This window comes from Pan paniscus, chromosome 22 (genome assembly GCF_029289425.2).
Source record: "Pan paniscus chromosome 22, NHGRI_mPanPan1-v2.0_pri, whole genome shotgun sequence".
Classification (NCBI taxonomy): domain Eukaryota; kingdom Metazoa; phylum Chordata; class Mammalia; order Primates; family Hominidae; genus Pan; species Pan paniscus.
This window is the reverse complement of record NC_073271.2, coordinates 37,335,603-37,359,680: the sequence shown is the minus strand read 5'-3', so window position 1 is coordinate 37,359,680 and position 24,078 is coordinate 37,335,603. Positions and strand designations below refer to the sequence as shown.

General features: G+C 39.7%; 1 protein-coding gene across 2 annotated transcripts in view; it reads right to left on the bottom strand.

Moving 5' to 3' along the window:
• Positions 1-3,073: 3,073 nt before the first annotated feature.
• The window catches only part of BACE2 (beta-secretase 2), a 109,872-nt gene continuing 88,867 nt past the window's right edge, over positions 3,074-24,078 (bottom strand). The window contains exons 8-9 of one of the 2 annotated variants that reach the window (XM_003823908.5): positions 22,314-22,482; positions 3,074-4,293 (exon numbers count right to left, since the gene is read on the bottom strand). In XM_003823908.5, coding sequence (XP_003823956.3) covers positions 4,040-4,293; positions 22,314-22,482 — 423 coding nt within the window. In that variant the 3' untranslated portion in view covers positions 3,074-4,039. The remainder of the gene's footprint in view (positions 4,294-22,313; positions 22,483-24,078) is intronic. The other variant, XM_034947862.3, reaches the window with a different exon arrangement.

Genomic DNA, 24,078 nt, shown 5'->3' with positions numbered 1-24,078 from the left:
GATTCAGCCACTTTAAGGGGAAAAGAAATCTAAGGATGGCTGGAATGAAACTGCATTTTCTTTCCTTTTTTGAGACGCAGTCTTGCTCTGTTGCCCAGGCTAGAGTGCAGTGGCGCAATCTTGGCTCACTACAACCTCTGCCTCCCCGGTTCAAGCGATTCTCCTGCCTCAGCCTCCAGAGTAGCTGGGATTACAGACAGGCACCACCATCGTTGGCTAATGTTTTGTATTTTTAGTAGAGACGGGGTTTCACCATGTTGTCCAGGCTGGTCTCAAACTCCTGACCTCAGGTGATCCACCTGCCTCGGCCTCCCAAAGTGCTGGGATTACAGGCAGGAGCTACCGTGCCTGGCCTAAACTGCATTTTCTAAAAAAATATGTACTGCTTATTTTGTTAGCATACTTTTAATTATATTCTTATTCTTTCTACCCCTCTCAAAATGTATTTTTCCACCTTGCCATTTAATTGGTAAACGGCTGTAAAGTTCAAATGTGAAATTCTTAAAGCTCCCTAGAGACATACACAATAACTTCTGTGGCATGGACTTTTCTCGGCATTAAAAAAATCTAGTACCTCTCTTGGCCAGAACCCCTAATTTTACACTTTATGGTGTTGCGTCGTTTTTCAAAAAAAACAAAACAACAACCAAAAAACTTAGTGGCAAGTTTTTCCTCCAAACAGTTTTCTAATCAAGTCTAATAAGTTTGTGCAAGAGAAAACACATGGGGATTCCACTCCATTATTTGATTTCCACTAATCAGGATAAAGTCTGAAATTCAATTACTGTTGTTTGTGGAGCAGACTGTTGAACAACGATTTATTCCCAATGATATCGAGTGGCACTAGTCCAGAACTTAGAACTGAACCACACGTGGCAGCTCCACCAAGCAGGGACAGGGAAAGAGGAATTTAACAAGTTTGCACCCGGTGTATTAAATAATTAAATCCCTCTTCACCTCTTAAATGAAATGATGGAATCCCCAACTCACAATTGCTTTTCAAAATCTATTACCCAAAGCACTGCGGAGTCACTAATGCTGTCTTCCTGGGAACTACTTTCACAATTTTGAACAGTAACTGACCCCAAATTTATCTCCAACCAAAATCTCCGTGTTTCACCATGAATCAGGCAAGGTCCTTCCAAGTGTTCAGAAGTGGAACCTGTTGTAGAGAAACACTCCCCTCGGTCACACACAGGGCATCTGTTTCTTGAGTGCTAAGTACTTGGTTTTGGTTCAGGAGAAATACCAAATAGTGTACAGTATATGCTGGGAGATGGGACACCAATCACTTGTGGCTCTTTCAAATTCCCAAGAATAAAAATAGAATTGGTCCCCATCTTGTTTCTTGCTATTTTTAATAAACGGTTTCAGTTACTGAAGGCAGGATTTATTTCAGACTTCCAAAGACGTTATCAAGAAAATAAAACAGCATCTATTCATTTCCCATCAGACTTGACAAGGTTTCTGATAACAACCTAATGCTAAGTTGCACCTTTTCAGGCAAGGACCATCTTCCAGAATTTTCCACAGTGTATTACAAGGTAAAAATGACACCCTCAAAGGGTTGTTAATTCCTTTCCTGTTCCAAGCAAACCTCCTTGAAAGCTTGCCAAGCTAAGCATCAATTTGCATAACTGGAGGAGGTGGGTGTCACTAACAGGGTTTTGACTGGAAGTCCGATTCTCAGCAGCAAGACATGCCAGAAAAATGTCCCACATTCAATTGTCTATCTCATTCTTGTTGCGAAGTTATGCTTTTGTAGTTTCAGTATTTTCATCAAAATGTCACATCCAATGACATGCGATATGAAAAGATAAAGAAATCTGATATGAAATACAGAGCATGACGGCAAACTTCATTCACCTACTCTACCTGGAAACCTCACTTGTTACTTTCCTGTATTTTAAGAACTATGCCCGTTCATCTGCTGCAGGAGGAAGCTCCCCGCCTCTGAAACCTAACACAATACAACAGAATAGAAGATGCCTGTATGAAGAAATAAGCAGGAAAACTAATCAGGGCATGTCTGCGATTCCCTCCTCTTATTTCAGGGCTTTGAATTTTTCACAGCAAGGGTGAAGGCACAATCTAGGGGTGTTGGCTTCACTCCTGTGCAAAGCGGCCCACAAAACAGCAACCACGGAAAAAGCCAATGGGATGAGAATTGGACTTCCAGACATCTCTCCGTGTGAAATGCATTCTGAGATTATGAGTTTTCAACAAGCTGAGAGCAGACGTGACAACGGGCCCTGATACAAGAGCCCCTCCTCCCGTTCCGTGCCGTCATGTTCTTTCCAAGAGGCTGCAACTCAAATCTTCTCTAGTGAAAACAGCGCAGAAGGTTCTTCTGGCTGCTGGAGAGTCTTCCAGGACACCATGACAAGCTGACGTGGCCTCCACGTCTCTTTGGCAGAGTCCTATATTTCTCAGCATGGTGGTGACCCAGGGACCCAGGGAGCAGAGCAGATGGCTGAAACATCCACACGTAGCCTACTGTGAATACAAACGATACTTCTGCAGGAGGGGACACTTAGCACTTTTGGTGGAATTCTGTAATATAGCCAACCCACCCCAAAAGAAATGCAAACGGAACACTGAACTTGGCACACAAGCAGGAGAGAGGGGATACTGTCTTTTAACTCTTCTAATGACATCAGGTCATATAAGGCTATGTCAAGGAAACAGCTTCCACTTTTCTTTGGCAAAGGCCTCGATAAGTGACAGAAAGTAGGGACTGCCCCCCGAAATAAGGCTACCACTGCACACCTGTTACCAAAGATTAAACACCCCCAAAGGAAGAAGCACAGAGGTCAACTGCTAAACAATTTAAGCTGATTGGATGGGTATGCTTGAGGCTAACCAGTTCTGCAAAGGTAAACACACGGTTTCGAAGCACGGGAATAAGTAGACGTTACCTTGTGTCTTCTGCACATCTTGCATCTTCCTTCCCTGACAGCTGGTCAGAAATAGGGGCATCAGGCCATTTCCCTGTTTCCCAACAGGGTAATAGCCAACCTACTTCCAGAGAAGATTTGGAAAAAGAGACAACTAAGCTAGTGAAATAGAATAGTTTTTTCTCATCAAAACATGATTTATTAATTTTAAGCAAGAGTAAGCATATGTCATAGTGGCCAGCTTGGGGATAGAACTCTTCCTGCTCGATGCACAGTTCAGCACCTGTTGGGTCTTGGCTGTTGGGATGATAATTCTTTTGGGTGAGGGGAACAGCCGTGGTCAAGGCTGCCTGCACCCCCACCCAGGCACAGGACCCTGGGCAAAGTCTCAAAAGAGGTAGTGTTTTTACTTTCGCACCAACAATACAACATAAGTATTGGGTACAAAAGAGGAGATTTCCTTCCCCTCTACCTCAACGGGCAAAAGGCCTTCCATCTTCAGAAGAGGCTTGTGAGGACCATCGGTTGATGACCTCCTAGTGAATTCTGGCTCCCATTCAGAGCACAGAGAAACCCACAAAAGGGGCCTGTGGCTCTGGTTCCAGGTCTCAAGGGTACAGCTTGGTTACATCCCCAGGCCCCAGGCTGATTCTCCTGCCATCATACTGCAAGCCTTCTTGTACCACTTTGACCCAGGTTGAGGTCTGGCGGAAAATAACCTCAAAGGCGATTAATACAAAAAGCTTCCTGTAAGCTAAGAGGGGTTATCAACTATATGTACTTATTTTTCCAGAGATTGAAGAGAGAAGAGAACGAGCCAAGGCTTGGTTTTGTTTTGTGTTGGTGGCACATGTAGACACTTTGGCATAACGAACCCCATAGAGCCTGCAGCCCAATCCACTCTGTTTTGGTTTAGAATGAAGTTTTTTTTTTTAATTATTTTTCTTGGAAGTAGGGAGGATTTGAAAGCTTGAAAATCAAGAATCAAAAGACAGTGAATCTAGAAGGCATCTGGGAGCAGAACAGAGATTGAAGATGGGTAGGCACAGGAGAAAGCGCCGCCGTCGATCCCGGCTGCTGCCCTGGAAATGTGATTTTCTTAATAGCTGAGTTCATGGTTGCTTGAGGTCAGGCCTGGCTATTCATTTCCAGCGATGTCTGACCAGAGAGGACTCATCATTGACGACCTCAGGGTCACGGGGGCGACGCTGACACCGGAACGGCAGCAGCAGCAGGACGATTAAGACAAGGAGGATGGCTCCACAGACGCTCATGAGCGCATAGGACACAATCCACAAAATGGGCTCGCTCAAAGACTGAGCGGGGACACAGTTGCTGGCTACATCCTCTGTTGAGAAAGGCCCGGAAATTTCAGACACTGCAGCACCTGCAATTTCTGGGGAGACAGAAAGGGAAAATCCACAGCTGTGAAATGAGCAGTCCACCTCTCACATTGGACACAGACAGAACCCCTTGGTTCATTAAACCACAGTTAAAGTCCAGTGAGGTCCCAGTGGCTTAGACAGCTCAGGAAGCACTGAGTGGGGTCACGGCTCAGCGTGCCGTTGGGGGTCCAGTCCCTGCAAACTGGAATGACGGCATGTTTTAAGGTGTGTGGGTACTGAGCCTAGGTGTGGAGGGGAACTGCAGCAGGGCACATATGGAAGCACCCTGTGCTTCATGGAAGGCCAGCGACACTGCAGTACTACACAGGTGAGAGTGCAGGTCAGCGCCTGGTCATAACAGCTGTGTGGGTTGTGCTTCCTCAGTGGAGATGAAAAAAGAGGAGAAAGAGAAGGAGAATTTACCGCAGAAAGCTCAGTTGGACCTGCCTATGTCATGGGGAATTTTCCCTGGTGGAGTCAACCTGAGTTCACTCTCTACCATGGATTCTACAACAGATAGGGACCTCATATCAGCCTGACTCATAGTCTTAGTGGGTTGTGAGACCTCCCGGGGTCAGGCTGGCTTGAGAGACCCTCCCTGCCCCACTCTTATCCTAGGTCTCATCAACAGCCAGGAGCAGTAAGTGAATGCAACACCTAATTCATGACATCACTGGTGACAAAAGAGAAACAGTTAAAATTCACCCGGTGACTTCTGCTAGAGACTCTTGAATAACTTCAAAGCAAGAAGGAAGTTGAGATGATTTCTTAAAGCCAGTTTGTGGATTATCCGTAGACTTCCTTTGCCTACACTAGGCTTCTCTGCCCCTTTCAGGAATATGGGATCTTAAGCTTTACTTGCAATACGGAAAAGAAATAGGCCTCATTGCCCATTTTTCCTATATTTAATCACAGAAATGAATATTTTGGCACTAGAAAATAACACTGCTAAGAATTTGATTTTTCTATAACTAAAGCCTCAAGATCTTCAGAGCTACCAAATAATACCCTTTTTGATTGAGGAAAGAAAAAGTCAAAATAACAATGGGATAATGACCTGAAAAGAATGGTTTTAAAATCAGAGGAAAACAGGCTTGATTACTTTGCAAAGTGACTGCATTTTCTTGCTAATGTGGATTCTGTCATGATATGGCTTTCCTAAGTGCACTGAAAAAGAAAGGCAATGAACAAGAGCCTGCCAACACCGAGAACAGAGGGATGCACCCTGCAGTCAATCTACACTCCCATTTCCTGGTTTGTAGATAATGATCTTCTTGCTGTGTCTTTACATGGTGGAAGAGACAAGGGAGCTCTCTTGGACGTCTTTAATAATGGGCAGTAATTCCATTTACAAAGAAAAGCTCTGCCCTCATGACCTAATCACCTTCCTCACTACTCCAAATATCATCACCTTGGAGATTAGGTTTCTGTTGCGGGAAGTCAGGGACCCCGAACAGAGGGACTGGCCGAAGCCATGGCAGAAGAACATAAATTGTGAAGATTTCACGGACATTTATTAGTTCCTTAAATTAATACTTTTATAATTTCTTATGCCTGTCTTTACTGCAATCTCTGAACATAAATTGTGAAGATTTCATGGACATTTATCACTTCCCCAATCAATACTCTTGTGATTTCCTATGCTGTCTTTACTTTAGTCTCTTAATCCCATCATGTTCGTAAGCTGAGAATGTATGCCACCTCAGGACCCTGTGATGATTGCGTTAACTGCACAAATTGTTTAAACAATATGAAATCTGGGCACCTTGAGAAAAGAACAGGCTAACAGCAATGTTCAGGGAACAAAGGAGATAACCATTAGGTCTGGCTGCCTGAGAGCCGGGCGGAATAGAGCCATATTTCTCTTCTTTCAAAAGCAAATAGGAGAAATATCGCTGAATTCTTTTTCTCAGCAAGGAACAGCCCTGAGAAAAAGAATGTGTTCCTAGGGGTAGGTCCCTGAAATGGCCACTCTGGGAATGTCTGTCTTTTACAGTTGCAGATAAGGGATGAAATAAGCCCCGGTCTCCCATAGCGCTCCCAGGCCTATCAGGACAAGGAAATTTCCGCCTAATAAATTTTGGTCAGACCAGTTGTCTGCTCTCAAACCCTGTCTCCTGATAAGATGTTATCAATGACAATGCGTGCCCAAAGCTTCATTAGCAATTTTAATTTCGCCCTGGTCCTATGATCTTGCCCTGCCTCCATTTGCCTTGTAATATTTTATTACCTTGTGAAGTATGTGATCTCTGTGACCCACACCCTATTTGTACACTCCCTCCCCTTTGAAAATCACTAATAAAAACTTGTTGGTTTTGCAGCTCAGGGGGCATCACAAACCTGCCGACATGTGATGTCTTCCCTGGACACCCAGCTTTAAAATTTCTCTCTTTTGTACTCTTTCCCTTTATTTCTCAGACCGGCTGACACTTAAGGAAATAGAAAAGAACCTATGTGAAATAACGTTGAATTATCGGGAGCAGGTTCCCCCGATAGGTTTCAACATAAGAATTTTGGCAGGACATAAACATTTATTCTATAGCACTAATTATGCAAAGAAGCAGGAAAACACAGTTCATAATAGGGAGAAAAATCAATCAATTGGAACTTAGTAAGAAATGGCACAGATGATAGAATTAGCAGGCAGGATATCAAGATATTATAACTGTATTCTACTCAGGATGCCAGAGAAAATGTTAAACATGTTAAATAGAGACACGGAAGATATTAAAGATCTAAATCAAATTTTAGTGATAAAAATTATAATATGTGAGATGAAAAATATACTGGATGGTTGTAAGAGCAGATTATACACTGAGAAAAACAGACTAATGAATTTTAAAAAAACCAAAACAATAGAAATGAAGCACAGAGAAAAAAACTGAAAAAAAAGAGAGAGAGAGAACATCAGTAAACTGTGGACAACATCAAGCTGCTAAATCATGTAATCAGAGTACTCAAAAGGAAGAAGGGATTGTGAGGCAAAAAATATTTGAAAAAACCAAAAATTTTCCAAATTTTATGAAACTATAAACCCACAGACACAAGAAGCCCAAAGGACCCCAAACACAAGAAACATGACAGATTATAATAGCACACTGTTGAAAACCAGTGATAAAGAGAAAATTTCCTAAAAGCAAGGAGAGAGAAAAAAGAAATATTATGTACAAATGAATAATAATAAGGATTACAGATGATTTCATGTTGGAAGCAATGCAAACTAGAAGACAATAGAGTAACATCTTTAAAGTACTGGGGGGGTAGAAGAAGCCCTGTCAACCGAGAACTCTATACCCAGCAAAAATATCTTAAAAATGAAGAAGAAATAAAAATGTTTTCAGTCATACACAAGCTGAGAGAACTCATCACAGATTTTCGCTACAGAAAGTTCTTCAAGCAGAAGAAAAAGGACATCAGAAGGAAACTTGAATCTACACAAAAGAATGATGAACACCAGAAGCGGGAACTATATAGTAGTTATAAAATCTTTACTTTTAATTTTAAATATTTACAAAGATAATCAATTAAAGCAAAAATTATAACAATGTGCTGGGTGGCTTATAATATAGGCATAGATAAAACGGATGACAATAGCACAAAGGACCAAAGGCAAGAAATGGAAGTCTATTGTTGTAAGGCTCTTAGACTATATGAAGTGGTAGACTGTGGTCAGTTAAAAAATTTACACTACATATCCTAAAGCAACCACTAAAATTTCACAATATAGAGTTATAGCTAATAAACTAGCCAAGGAGATATAAAGAAATAGAAAATAATCCAAAAGAAGGCAGCAAAAAAGGAAAAAAGGGAAAAAATGTAACAAATGAGACAAAAAGAAAAATAGTTTTCTTTGTTGTGTTACTGGTTAAACACAGACATATCAATCATACATTAAATATAAATAGTCTAAACCAGCATTTGGCAAACTTTTTCCGTAAAGGGCCAGATAGTAAATATGTTAAGCTTTTTAGGTTAGCTTCTTTCTGATTTTTTCAACCCTTTAAAAATGTAAAAACTATTCTTACCTCACAGGCCATACAGAAATAAGCTACATGCTGGATTCAGCCTATAGACTGTTGTTTGTGGATCTCTGGCCTAAACATCACAACTAAAAAACAGAGTAAATTAGATAAAAAGCAAGATCCAAGTATATTCTTCCTACAGGAAACTCGCTTTTAAAATAAAGACTCAAAATGTTAAAACTAAACAGATGGAAAAAAACTATCATATTAATGCTTATCAAAAGAAATCCAGAGTGGCTATATTATTAGACAGAATAGATACAGATCAAAAAAATTACTAGAAGTAAATATAGTAGTTTCATAACGATAAACTGTTTCCTTCATAAATAGGACATAAAAATCCTAATGTTTTTGTACCTAATAACAGTGTTTCAAAATACATAAAACAAGACTGATGAAAATGCAAAGAGAAATAGACAAATCCACAAATATAGTCAGAAATTCCAATATCCCTTTCTCAATAATAGAGCAAGTAGACAGAAAATAAGTTGTGATATAGAATACCTAAACAACACTATCAACTAACTTGATCTAACTATTATAAACTAATCCACCCATAATAGCAGAATATACATTGTTTTCAAGAGCACAAGAAATATTTACTGTGATAGACTATATTCTGGACGATGAAACAAGTTTCAATAAATTTCAAAAGATTCAATTCATAAAAACTATATTCCCTGCCCACACTGAGGTTAAATTAGAATAACAGAAAGCTTCTGGAAAAATCCCTAATTATTTGGAAACTAAACAACACATTTGTGGCCAGGTGTGGTGGTGGCTCATGCCTATAATCCCAGCACTTTAGGCGACTGTAGTAGGAGGATCACTTGAGGCCAGGAGATGGAGGCTGCAATGAACTATGCTCACACTACTGTACTCTAGTCTGGTGACAGAGCAAGACCCCATCTCCATTATATATATATAAAATCTTTGTGTCCTGGGGTTAGGCGAAAAATTCCTTAGCTATAGTACCCAAAAGCACAATTTGTAAAAGGAAAAAAAATGGATTTTATCAAAATTAAGTAAGAACTTCTCCTCTTTAATAGAAAATATTAACAGACTAAAAAGACTTGGCAAAAATATTTGCAAGCCAAATTTCTGATAAAGGACTTGTATTCTTCATATATAAATAACTCTGAGGACTCAATGAGAAAACAAACAACCCTATACAAAAATGGGCAAGAACATTTGAAAAGACATTTCATTTAAAAAGATGCATGAATGGCAAAAAAGCACATGAAAAGATATTCAGGATTATTAGTCATTAGGGAAATGCAAATTAAAGCCACAATGAGACCGCTAAATATTAATACCTATTAAAATGAAAATACTGACCATACCAAATGTTGGTGAGGGTGTTTAACAACTGGAACTTTCATACACTGTTGGCAGGAATGTGACATGATACAGCCAACTTTGAAAATGAGTTTGGCAGCTTTTTAAGAAGTGAAACATACATGTTATGTAACTCAACGATTCTACTCCTAGGTGTTTATCCAGGAGAAATAAAAAACATTATATATGTCCAAGGACTTGCATGCTATTGTTGATTGCAGCTTTATTTATAATTGCCAAAAAACCCAAAACTTGGCAACAATCCAAAAGTTCATCAACAGGTGTATGGGGATAAAGAAACTATAATGCCTAATTGATCTGCAATAAAAATGAACTTTTGAACATGAAACATTATAGATGAACCTCAAAATAATTTTATTGTGTGAAAGCAGTCAGACAAAATGGAATACATACTGTATGATTTCATTTATATAAAATTCTAACAAATACAAACTAGTCTACAGTGACAGAAGGCAGGTCAGTGGTTTCCTGGGAATGGCACGGGGTCCACAGGACCTGGGAGGCAGGGAAAACAGCTCAATGCATATGATCACTACCTTGTTTGTGGTGATGGTTTCAAGGTGCGCACACATATAACACTTATCAAACTGTATCCTTTCAACATGAACTGTTTATTTTACACCAATTATATCCCAACAAAGCTGTTTCAAAAAGTCAAAAGAATAAGATAGTCAAAGCATGTCAAAGAATAGCACATCTGTTATAATCTCATTGAGATTAGAAAAGAAAAACCGAGGCCGGGCTCGGTGGCTCATGCCTGTAATCCCAGCACTTTGGGAGGCCGAGGCAGGTAGATCACCTGAGGTCAGGAGTTCAAGACCAGCTTGACCAACATGGAGAAACCCCATCTCTACTAAAAATACAAAATTAGCCAGGCGTGGTGGCACACGCCTGTAATCCCAGCTACTCGGGAGGCTGAGGCAGGAGAATCCCTTGAAGCCGGGAGGCAGAGATTGCAGTAAACTGAGATCACGCCATTGCAATCAAGCCTGGGCAGAAAGAGCAAAGCTCCGTCTCAAAAAAAAAAAAAAAGAAAAGAGAAGAGAAGAGAAGAAAAAAGAAAAAACAAACCAACCTCAGTCACGCTGACTACATGGACATTGATTTAGTACTGTTCTTCCAGTTGAATGCCTGAGTTCATACCCATTTTTTCATATGTGCTGTGTATAATAAAAATGCAAAAAAACCCAATAAAATTAATTTTCTTCAATGTAGATGTATTACTTTTTATTTTTTTGAGATAGGGCCTGGGTATGTTGCCCAAGCTGGAATGCAGCGGCTATTTATAGGCATGATAGTAGCACACTGCAGCCTCAAACTCCTGAGCTCAAGCCATCCTCCCACCACCTCAGCCTCCCGAGTAGACATGTATCACTTTTATAATTAAAAGAGTCATGGATTTTGTTTTTAAGTTTTTGAAAAACAGCGCCAGTTTAAGATGGTCAGACATAAAGCATTATCTGGGAACAACTGTATTCTCATATTTGCTAACTAGCTGCTCAGGATTAGACGAAAGCTGATTTAAAATTCCTTCTGGGGGCTTTTTCCCGGAATGCCATTCACTGCACGATCTCTGCATTTATTACTTACGCTACTAATTCTATGGTTTTAAAGCAGATTCTAATGTTTTATACTGGATTGATTTATGAGAGGCCATTGTATGCAGTGGGTGAGAGCATGAACCTGGGGCCAGGCTTCTGGGGTTCCAATCCTAGCTCCCACATACAAGCTGTGTGATCTGGGCCAAGTTACTTAACTTCTTTGCCCTCCAGTTTTGTCATCTATAAAATGAAGGTAATAACAGCCCCTACCAGTCAGTCTTGTAAGAACAATCAAGTTAATAGATGTTAAGCACTTAGTACAGTCCTGGGCTAAGATCGGTGCTACGTAAGTGTCCACTGTTACTAAACTGTTATTTTTAACTCTTTCATCAATGTCTTGAGTTACAATTTTAATTGTGTATTTTCTCTGAAAGGTCAGGATCTGGTTGATAATGAGTGCCTGTGGAAGATCTATAATTTTACCAAGGATAAAAATTATAATGGTCAGGTCTTTTTCCCTATAGCATACAAAATAATGAGAACTGTCCCGCCACACTGATTATCTGGTACTGAGATGCTTTCTGAGTAGGCATGGTTTACTTAGAAGAACATTCTGGAGTTTCAGGATAGGGGTTCTGGACCCAGAGCCAGATTTTTTTTCTGCAACCATGTGAAAGCTACAGAAAATCTGGGGCCCTCAGTGTTCTCTTCTGTAAAATGAGAAACAGAGCAGCCTGATCTACACCTTTGGGGTCCCCTGGCTTTGGTATCTTTTGATTATAGTCTAAGTAGATGGCAGAGGAGTATCTCTGAAACTCTGCCCTTAACAGCTAACTTTGCTATTTTTAAACATGAGCATGTACCAGATGATCCACTTTCAACCTGCAGCAAGAAAAATTCACAGTCAAATGGCTGCCATAATCCATCATGTGCCTCAAGTTGTACAAGCTGAGATCTATACAGCTCTTGGGTGCTAAATGTCTCAATCTATAAAAAGAGATGGGTGGTATTTCATAAGCTTTGGATACATTAAAATAACAGAGAGTTGTCAATTTTAACACTCTATTATTTTCGTAGCCGTAGGACACTTGGCCCAGCAACACAGAGGCGGTTGAAAGTGCTCCAGTCCCTAGTATCCGTGTCAGATATGAGACGCTGGCCCGAGCCATAACACACCCTGACCTCCAGCCAATCTGACTGCAGTAATGATTCTCAGCAGGGGTGGGAGTGGGCTGAGGAGAGGCAGGGGAAGCATAAGAGAAGCATCTGGGGAACTTTTTCCAAAATACCCATCACCTTCCCACCCACCGCCATCCTGCTGTGCCTTGGCTGGAAAAGGGCGTGAGGATGCTGACCAGGTGTATTTTGAAAAAGTGTCCCAGGAGATTCTAATCAAGGAGCTCCCACTCACTGCTCCCCCCACCCCAACCCTTAGGCTAAGTGTCATCGGACAAACACAAATGACCATGAACACACACACACACACACACACACACACAAACACTGTGAGAGAAGGGCAGCTTCCAAAGATGTGGGGTCCTCAAACAGTGACTGGTGTGAAGGTAGAACCTCTTCCTGCTGCAACAAAGAGGAATGAGGATAAAATATAACTTTTTAACTCTATAGCTGAGTCCAGAAGTAAGAGACATTCCTCAACCAGAAATGGGCCCTAAGGCTGGGGTTCCCATGACCAGGAGGGGTGAGAGACTTGACCCTGGGCACCAAGGAGGTGGGCACTGGGGTCAAGATGCCTGTGCAAGCCTTGCCCATTGGTGAAAGGAGCCGGGAAATTCTACCACCAAGGAAGCCTGGCTCAGCTCAGGGGCTAAGAGGTTGGGGGAGGAGGGCAAGAAACTCTCCCATGAGAAATGGAGCCCCTAAACCTCCACCTCAAACGTGGCTGGCATCTAAATTCGCACAACCTGGTATACAAATCCCAAGATTCTCATGGTCTGCGGACAGTCAGCAGAAACATATGCAAAATTGCTTTACAGCAACACTTTACAGCCCAAGGCACACTGCACTCTCTTGGAAGAAAAAGTGTGCTCCCTCTAAATATAAGCTCACAACAAGAAATTGCAAAGCAAATGAGAAAAAAGTCTACTATGAGAGAGCAGCCAGCAGACACAAAAACAAGATGAACTCCCCATTGGTGATGGAAAAATAGAACAACGTGCACAAGATTATACCATAGCTGTGTTTAAAGTGACTAAAAACCCATTAAAATACAATTTTTTAAAAAACTAAACAAGCTGACTCAAAAGTTCATAAAAGAAAAGAAAAATTAAGAAAGAAGAGTTGTAAATTCTGAAAAAAGAATAATGAAAAGAAACTAATACTATAAGATATATCAATGGAATAGTACAGAAAATCCAGAAACAGATATACATCTCCCAAATATTTACTAGAATTTGGTATGCAGTAATTTTAGGATTTAAAGTAAAAAAAAGATAAAGTATTTGATAAATGTTATAACAATGGGGTAGTTATCCTAGAGGAAAGAAGTTTAATCCACACATTCTATGCCAAGTTAAATCAAACATGAAAGTACTTGAATGAGTCACAAAACACTTTTAGTGAGGAAAGCCATTTAAAAGATAACAGTAGTCCCAAGACCCTTAAAGCAAAATATCAAACTATTTAAATATACAAAGTAAACATTTTTTACACTAAAACATGTCATAAGCAAAGTTTTAAAAATGTACAATTGAGACAGAAATTATAGGTTCTTTTTCCTCCAAGCATATGGTTAATTACTCCATTACATAAAGAGTTCCTACAAATTAATACAAAAAAAGAATCCAACAGAAAACAATGGGCAAAGATATGAGTGGGTAGTTCATAGAAAAGGACAAACAGTGACCTTAGTCATTGAAAAGAAACTCAATCTCACTCATAGAAAGTGACACAAATTAAAACTACACTGAGATCATCATTTTTCACCTGTCAGATGACCAAAATTTCCAAGTAGGTTATCATCTACATTACAAGAGAAGGTATGGCCAGGTATCAATGAGTATAAGCTCTATGGAAGGTAACGAAGTGATATTCATTAAAATTACAAATGTGTATACCTTTTAACTCAGCAATTCTAATAATTTAACCTAGATGTACACTTTCATATATGCAAATGATATATATAAATGATGTTCACTGCAGTATTATTTGTAACAACAAAAGACTTAAAACGACCTAAATGCCTATCAATAATGAACTGGTTAAATAAATTAGGTGCACCCATATAATAGACTATGAGGCTTGAAAAAAAAAAAAAAGGAAGGACTTTAGGCATTAGTATGATTACCTCTGAGGGAGTGGGACTATGTGCTATATCATACCTTCTAAATATTACCTAGCCTTTTAAATTAAATAAAAACTAAAAAGAAGATAAAGAAAATCCAAGTCACAATAAAATTTTACACAACACTATAGAAAAGTTAACTGGCATATTTATTTATTTATTTAGAGTCAGAGTCTTGCTCTGTCTCTCAGGCTGGAGTGCAGTGACATGATCATGGCTCTCTGCAGGCTTGACCTCCTGGCCTCAAGTGATCTTCCTGCCTCAGCCTCTTGTGTAGCTGGAACCATAGGTATGCTCCACCATGCTTGGCTAACCTTTTGATTTTTTGTAGACAGGGTATTACTTTGTTGTTGATATGGTTTGGCACTGTGTCCCCATCCAAATCTCATGTTGAATTGGGATCCCAAGTGTTGGAGATGGGGCCTGGTGGGAGGTGACTTGATCATGGGGGTGGTTTCTAATGGTTTACTACCACCCCCTAGTATTGTCTCATGATAGAGTTCTCACAAGATATGGTTGTCTGAAAGTGTGGAGCACCTTCCCCTTTCTCTCTCTCTCCCCTGCTCTGGCCACGTGAAGACCGTGCCTACTTCCCTTTCTTCTTCTACCACAATTGTAAGTTTCCTGAGGCCTCCCGAGAAGCAGAAGTCTGTATAACCTGCAGAACCATAGCCGATTAAACCTCTTTTCTTAATCAATTACCCAGTCCCAGGTATGTCTTTATAGCAGCATGGGAATGAACTAACACAGTTGCCCAGGCTGGTCTTGAACTTCTGGACTCAAGCGATCCTCCTGCCTTGGCCTCCTAAAGTTCTGGGATTACAGGTATGAGCCACTGTGCCCGGGTATGGTATATTTGGAAAAGTATGAGATACAATTTCTAGAAATGAAAAATATAGTCATCGAAATGAAAAACTCAAAAGAAAAAAAAGACCCCCAAACCAAAGACAATTAAAGAATCCAAAAACAATAAAAATAATAAAAAGTAAAAGTATTTAAAAAAACTCAATGAATATGTTAAATAGTAGATTGAACATAGCTGAACAGAGAATTAGGCCAATATAAAATGTATCTGAAGAAATTACACAGAATGCAGCAAAGATAGAAAGGAAAACATAAATGAAGGGTCAAGGGACCTGAAATAAATAATGAGAAATCTCATTACTTGAAATGAGAGATCCAGAAGAAGAGACTAGAAAGAATGTGCATGAGGCAATAGTGGAAGAGTTAACAGCTAGGAATTCTCTAAGATTGATGACAAAAGTCATGAGTTGTCAGATTCAGAGAGTGTAAAGGGTATAGCACGATGGGAAAATCCCCTATACCTAGACACATCATGGTGAAACTTCAGCACACTATTCAGAACACTGGAAATTTAAAATAAAAGCAGTCTTACCGGTAACTAAGGAGAAGCAACAGATTACCCTTAAAGGTACAACAGTTAAGACCAACTAGGGTCTTTTCTTCGGCAATCATCACAGCCAGAGGACAATGAAACTGAATCTTCAAAACACTACGGGAACACAGGCAATCTAGAATTCCATGTATAGCTAAATTGTTATTCGGAATTGAGGCAAAATAAAATTTACCTTTCACAGTCTTTTATAAAAGACATCCAAAAGCACACTCTTCAGCAGAAAGAAAATTGCTGTGCAGTGTTCCACTGAATGGCAAGTCAATAATTGTTTATCTGTTTTCCTTTGGTTGACTTTTGGGATGTTTCTATTTTGATAAAAGTGATGGTTTTATGTATTTATGTAACTGCTAAAGTATGTATTACTTAAGTTATTTTATGTGTAAAGCTGTTATGAACCTTCTGGTTAAGTCTCAGCACACTTACATACTCATTTCTCCTTTGCATACACCTAAGAGTGACAACTGCTGGATTCTAGAGTGGGCATATGCTTAATGTTGAATGTTGATTATAGAGTAGGCATATGTTTAATGTGGAAATTGTCAAAAAGCTTTTCCATTCATACTGAATACTTTTCAGAAACTGGAAATCCCTAAATTTAGGACTGAGAAGGAAATTCCACAAACCTATCCTATGCATAATGCTCCATGGTACGAAATGAGAAATATTTTCTTTAAAGTAAGAAAAAAGACCAAAAAGTCCATTATCACCATTTGTATTCAATATTGTCTCAGAGGGCATCACAAAAAATATAAATAAAAGATATAACAACTACAAGTGATTTAAAATATATTATTTGCAGATTATATGGCTATTTTAATAGAAAATTCAAACGACTCTAAAAACCATTTCTAGAAAGTAGAACTTAGCAATGTGGCTGGATAGAAGATTAATATATAATATATAAAAATTGCATACCCATATTCCCAACAACTCACGAGAAATGCAATGTAAAATAATCTCATTTGTGGTAAGAACTAAGAGGTACATAGGAATAAGTCTATGTGTGAATCTTTTTGGACAAAATTACAAAATACTGGAGTAGGACATAAAAGAAGACCTAAATAAATGAAAAGATCTGGTACATTCATAGGGGAAACTTGATATGGTAAAGATTTGGTTTCTTCTCAAGTTAATTCTGTAAGTTCAATGCAGTTCTAACAGAAATCCCAACAGGGTTTTTCAGGGATCTCGACAAGCTGAATAAAAGGGCAAAAGTAGCCAAGAGAACTCTGAGGAAGAATAAGAAGGGTCAAGTCCCTGCCAGATATTGTCCTATAACTAAAAAAAAATAAATAAAACTATATAGCTTAGCCGAGGGATAGACAACTTGACCAGTGGAATGGAACAGAATGCTCAGAAGTAGGCTCAGGCATAAATGGGGACTTGGTACATGACAAAGATGCTATTAAAATTCATTAGATACCTTGCAAAAAAACATTTAACTCAAGTCTAATTAAGCCTCTAGACTTAAGTTCAAGGAAATATGATGCAAAATCAATGCGGTATATCATTAGGGAATAGATAAAACTGAATATGATACATTCTACAAGAGAACTGGCCTTCCAAAACAAAATAAAAAGCAAAACAGCTAATGAAAACATTCTGGGGACACCTGGGGAAATCTGCATGTGGTCTACGTAGTCATGATATTTAGCAAATATTATTAATTTTTTAGGTGTGATTATGGTATTGTGGTTATATAGGAGAATGTCCTTACTTTTAGAATGCATAATGAAATATTTAGGGGTAAAAATCATGGTATCTGCAACTTATTTGCAAATGGCTCAGCAAAAACTACATACTCACCTATATACACATACTGGTATATGGCAAAATGTTAAAAGTTACTAAATCTAGATGGTTGATATGCAGAACAGCATGGTATTATTTTTAGTCTTTTCTGTATATAAATTTTTTAAATAAAAAAATTGGAAAAATCAGAGGGGAAAACATTATATATTCAATAAGGATGCTGAGAAAATGGAACGTCCTTATATAAATTAATTTCCTAATTCACATTTTGGAAGAAAATAAGAAAAAAGTATACAGTATCTTTAGAAGAAAAAAATCCCTATTTTCTTGGATTAAAGAAGTATTTCTTAAATAAGGCACAGGGCATAATTCATGAGAGAAATGCTGGTAAATTTGATTTCACTAAATTAAAGATATATATAAATATAAGGCACCAAAACAAAGTAAAAAGTCAGGGAGACTAGATAGTATAACTCAGAAAAACTAATACCTCAGAAATATAAGGAACTCATGTCTATCAGTAAAAAGTATGGGTAGAAAAATGTGTGCACTATATTAGTAGAAAAATTCACCCTCAGAGAAGAAGCTCAAACATCCCAAAAACATATCCAAAGTTGTATGATCTTGAAAGTAATCAACTAAAATGTGACACTATTGCACATACATGGATTAGCAAAACACAAAGACAAAACAAATACAGTCATTCTTTTAGGGAATGGAAATTCTCATATAATGCTGATGTTTCAGCTACTTTAAAGACAAATTTGACTGTAGCCAATAACACTGAAGAGTTGCATAATTAATCATTTAGAAATTCCATTCCTAGATGATCTCATTCACCTACACCAAGACGTTCACTGCAGTACGGTTTATAATTGCCAATACAGAAATAATCCAAATGTTAATTAAGATAAAAATGGGTAATCTGGGTACATTCATAAAGTGAGATAGTATGCAGTCAAAACAAATAACCTAGGACTCATATCAATATGGAAAATCTATAAAATGTAATGTCAAACAATAAAGTCAAGTTGACAAAGGATACACACTACCACAGCATTCCTATAAATTTAAAAATAAAAAAAATAAACCAAACAAACAAATCAACCAACCTAGGTTTTGTGATAAGTATACGGTAGGATGTTTCCAAGATGACTGCGGATGACTCCTGGCATTTACCTGCATCGTCCCCTCCCACATCATATCAGGGTCATTCTGTGCGACCAACGGAGTGGGGCAGCAGTGAGAACATGCTGCTTCCAAGATTAGGTGATGAAAACCTGGGGTTTCTATCCTGGGTGCCCCGTCATGCTCTCTTGGATCACTTGCTCAGGGCTGACCAGAGGACATCAGGCAGTCCTGGAGTGAGGTCCAAATGGTGAGGGAAGCAGGGCTCCTGCCACCACAACAGTGAGCTTGGAACCAGCTCCTACAATGGACTTCAGACAGCTGCAGCCTCATGAGCAATGGTGGGCCAGAGACACCCGGCTAAGTCCCTCATCAACTCCTGGCCCTAAGAAACTCCACGAGATGGCCAGACATGGTGGCTCATGCCTGTAATCCCAGCACTTTGGAACACCAAGGTGGGAGGGTTGCTTGAGCCCAGGGGTTCAAGACCAGCCTGGGCAACGCAGCAAAACCCCATCTCTACACAAAATACCAAAAATTTTCTGGGCATGGTGACACATGCTATAGTCCCAGGTACTTGGGAGGCTGAGGTGGGAGGATTGCTTGAGCCTGGGAGGTGAAGGCTGCACTGAGCCAACATCATGCCACTGCACTCAAGCCTGGTAAGAGAGTGAGACCCTGTCTTTTAAAAACAAAACAAAACAAAGACAGGCTGGGTGTGGTGGCATATGCTTGTAAACCTAGCACTTTGGGAGGCCACGGCGGGGCCGGGGGGTCAATCACTTGAGCCTGGGAGTTGGAGACCAGCCTGGGCAACATGGCAAAACCCCCTCTAGAGAAAATACAAAAAATTATCTAGGGCAGTGGTGCACACCTGTAGTCCCAGCTACTCAGGAGGTTGAGGTCAGAGGATCACCTGAACCAGGGAGGTTGAGGCTAAAGTGAGCCCTGATCATGCCACTGCACTCTACTCTAGCCTGATTGACAGAGCAAGACCCTGTCTAAAAATAAAAAATAAAATAAAAAAAGAAAAAAAAGAAAACAAAAGAAAGAAAGAAACTGCAGAAGGTGATAGAGAGTTGTGACATTTGGGGGTAAGTTGTTACATAGCAATAGATAATTAATAGAAGGTGCACATGCTCATCTAGTAAAATTATAAATGTATAGTAATTCAGATAAGAATATACACTAATCTCAGGATAATGAGTAATGCTGGGGAAGGGGGTGGGGTGAAACTTTAGCTATACTTGGTTTTTTATTTCTAAGACAAATTTTTAAAGAAAATATGACAAAATATTAAATCTAGATATTCCATAAATGCACACATAGTATATGATTTTCTGTAACTTAAGGTTTTTTTGTTACTTAAACATTTTATAATGAAAAACACATAAAAAAAAAAGAAAGGCAGCATAGCTATTCCATTTATTAGAGTTCTATCGAGCACTGTCTGGGGCCTTTAATTGCAGCCCTGAGGAAAGTAATTACTTTAATGGCGAAACAATCCACATGGAAGAGGGGACATATATCAGTGTATTTTCCCATGACTGGTAAAATCTAACATTTAAATACCAAAACCTCAAGTACATTTTTAAAAAAGGAACAAAAGGTGTATATAAGAGCATCTAGCAAATAACTCACAGTGAAATTCAGGGAAAAAAAAGTTGCCCTGCCTAGAGACGCCTAATATTACACCATTTCCAACAGTAATTCACTTAGAAAACAAACGGTTATTAGATTCTGCAGTATTAAGTGGACCCTCTAACAGCTGTTGCCATAGTAGCCTCTACTTTAATGATATTTAACGAGAGAACAGAAATTGTGGGCAAAATTGCCTAAGTTCTTAGATTCCCTTGGTTAAAAAGAAGTAAAATAGTCACAGTTAGGAAATTCAGTGATATTTCAGTCCCACCTGCTGCCACAGAGAAAGGTCTCACTCAGTGATAAATGAACAGGCTAAAAGAGTTATTGCACATGCATAAGGTAAACATTTACACATAGCAAAGATAAAAAACATGACAATGGGAAGGGTTCCAAGTCTGCTCACAAATGCAAAGCGAAATACGTCGGCACAGATATTTATGAAGACATGACATGATGTGTCATATACATACACTGGGTTGGATGATTTTATTTATACAGAATATGAATTGGCCTAATAGTCCACATGCAATCTTTCCTTTTAATATTTCTGTTCTCTAAATTGTTACTTTACTTTTCTGAAAGGCCACTCTGCTAAAGCCAGCTAATGAAGCATCCTTTATCTGCTTTATTTACCAGGAGTCCCGTTTTAAGACCATGTTTTAGGCATTAAAAAATAGTAACTGAAATCTCTCCCTCCTGGAATAATTCAGCTGTGATCACTTGGCATTTTGCCTGTGCACCTCATCCTGGCAGCTCTTCACCTGTGTTGAGATCAGAGTGAAGGTCTGAGTTGAGGCTCCCAGGATGGCCCAGCACTCTCACCTGTCCTCCAACAGCGTCTCATATCCATCAAATTCCTACAAAACCCCCTTTCCTTCAACCACATGGTGATCTTGTATTTCCCTATCGATTCCCAAATTTTGTTCTATTCTACCCCATTGTCATCGATTCTTTTTTGACCTCACACTTAATTTTTCTCTCCTTTCACATATCACCAGCACAACTTTGGAATTTCATTCTGCTCCTGACTTCAAATCCAATGTACCATTTTTTTTCAGTCTCTTGACATCTTGTTTTGAAAGGCTGCAGTTCTCCTGACCACTTTTCTGATTTAGGCTCTTCCTCCACTTGTCTCCGGCAATTCAATCTCATGCCCACTTCTGTGATTTGCCTCTGCCTTGCAGGCTTGGACTCTCAGTCAGAAATACCTAATCCTCCCATTAAGCCGTGTGCGGTGTGAGCACTCCGTTTCAAGCAAACCGTGAAGTCTGAAGACATTTTCAAGCTTATGGGGTTTATCTATCCTCTTGACTTTCTCATGCTCTCCTGGTTTCTCTGAAGACCTGCCAACCCTCCAGCTAGAGTGCAGAGTCATGCTGCGGGCCGCCCTCACACATCTTTCAAAGGAATCCCACGAGGGATTCTTGGTCTCATTATATTAGGATTTCAAGAAATCGCAACGATAGGTGTTCATGTCCTATTTCAAAATGAGGACAGCTTTATGGACAAATAAATGTACACAGCTTATGTGTGAAATTTCTTCCTTACTCATTTTGCTTTAACTGTCGAAAAATTGCAATTCAACTCCAAGGTTTCAAGGCATATTTTTACTCCTAGTGACTATCAGGACTCACACTCAGTAAGCATTTCCCATGTGCCAAGCACTGAAGTTTCACATGGATGATGTCATTTAATTCTCTCAGCAACCCCATGACCCATTTTATTGAGAAGATTTTGATCACTGGTGATAGGAATGAGTGAAACAATTCAATGGTAATTGATTTGCCATCAAGAATTGCTTCCAAGTCAGTACATTTACATAAAGGACTCTTGTCGGGGATCCCTGTTCGATGCCAGAATCGCTCACCTGCACAGGGGCTCGCTGCGAAGCCCACCCTCTTCTGGGCTCTGTCGAAGATGACATAGAAGCCCTCCATCACCGTGGCACCGATCACCAGCGCGTTTGTGGATGGGGAAATGCCGAATCGGTAACATTCATAATTCAGGCCGGCCCCCATCATGGGCTGAATGTAAAGCTGTTTGTCGGAGAGGAGAGAGCAAACAAACAAGAAAAAGCACAAATCAGGCAGTATCACAAAATCGCTGAGGTCACACGCATGCTCAGGACCCTCCCAGGCGCTGGGGGGAGTCACGGGAGAAGAAAGATGATCTCACCCTGCCATCCAGGAGGAGAGAAGACCAAAAGCATGGTGATCAATATTATTGATCAGTGACAGCACAGGTGACCCATATACACCACCTGGAGTTACACACAGGTGCACACACCCAGAAGACGTCTGTCCAACTGTCTGCTGATGAAAAGAGTCAAACTCTGTAAAATATTTTGAAGGGATTTATTCTGAACCAAGTATGAGTGACCATGGCCCATGAGACAGCCTCAGGAGGTCCTGAGAACATGTGCCCAAGGTGGTTAGGGCACAGCCTGGTTTTATACAATTTTGAGAGACATGAGACATCAATCAAATACTTTTAAGATGTCCATTGGTTTGGTTCAGAAAGGCAGGACAAGTCAAAGTGGGGCTTCCAGGCTAGAGGTAAATTAAAAATTTTCTGGTTGATAATTGGTTAAGTTTATCTAACCTGGGATCAATGGAAAGGAAATGTTTGGATTAAGAGACCAAAGTTTTATTGTGCAGAGGAAGCTTTTAGTTAGCAGGCTGTGAAGAAAAGAGGTTGTGAAATGTGTCTTACAGAATTTAAAAGGGTGCCTTCATATATACCATGGAATACTATGCAGCCATAAAAAAGGATGAGTTTATGTCCTTTGCAGGGACATGGATAAAGCTGAAAACCATCATTCTCAGCAAACTATCACAAGAACAGAAAACCAAACACCACATGTTCTCACTCATAAGTGGGAGTTGAACAATGAGAACACATGGACATACGGAGGGGAACATCACACACCAGGACCTGTCAGGGGGTAGAGGGCTAGGGGAGGGATAACATTAGGAGAAATACCTAATGCAGGTGACGGGTTGATGGGCGCAACAAATCACCATGCCACCTGTATACCTATGTAACAAACCTGCACATTCTGCACATGTACCCCAGAACTTAAAGTATATATGTATTAAACAAAAAAAACAAAACAAACAAACAAACAAAAAAGGTTGCCTGACTCTTAGTTGATTATCTTCTAGATCTGGAAAGAATAAAAAAAGGGAAAAGGGGATTCTCTATACAATGTAGACTTTTCTCACAAGAGACAACTCTGCAGGGCAATTTCAAAATATGAAAAGGAAATATATTTGGGGTTAAAATATTTTGATTTCTTTCCTTATTTGTTATGTGATGTTATGCCAGAGCTAGGCTGGAAAGCAGGCCATGTTATACAAGGTTAAATAAAACCCTTCTGGTGAAACTTTATGGTGTGTAGAGCGGACTCCCCAGGACCCTTAGGTAGGAATTTTGGGCAAGAGAATTTAAAAAAAAGTCAGAGTTTAGTCCTCATGTCCATCTGGCCATCTGGCTATCTGCCCAGCGGTTATCCGCTGAGGACTTCACATGGCTCAGATGCTGCTCTCTGCACCAGCACTACAACGGTGAATGACACACAGTCCCGGCTCCCTCGAGGCTTCCAATCTAGGGGGACCAGGCAGTAACCATAG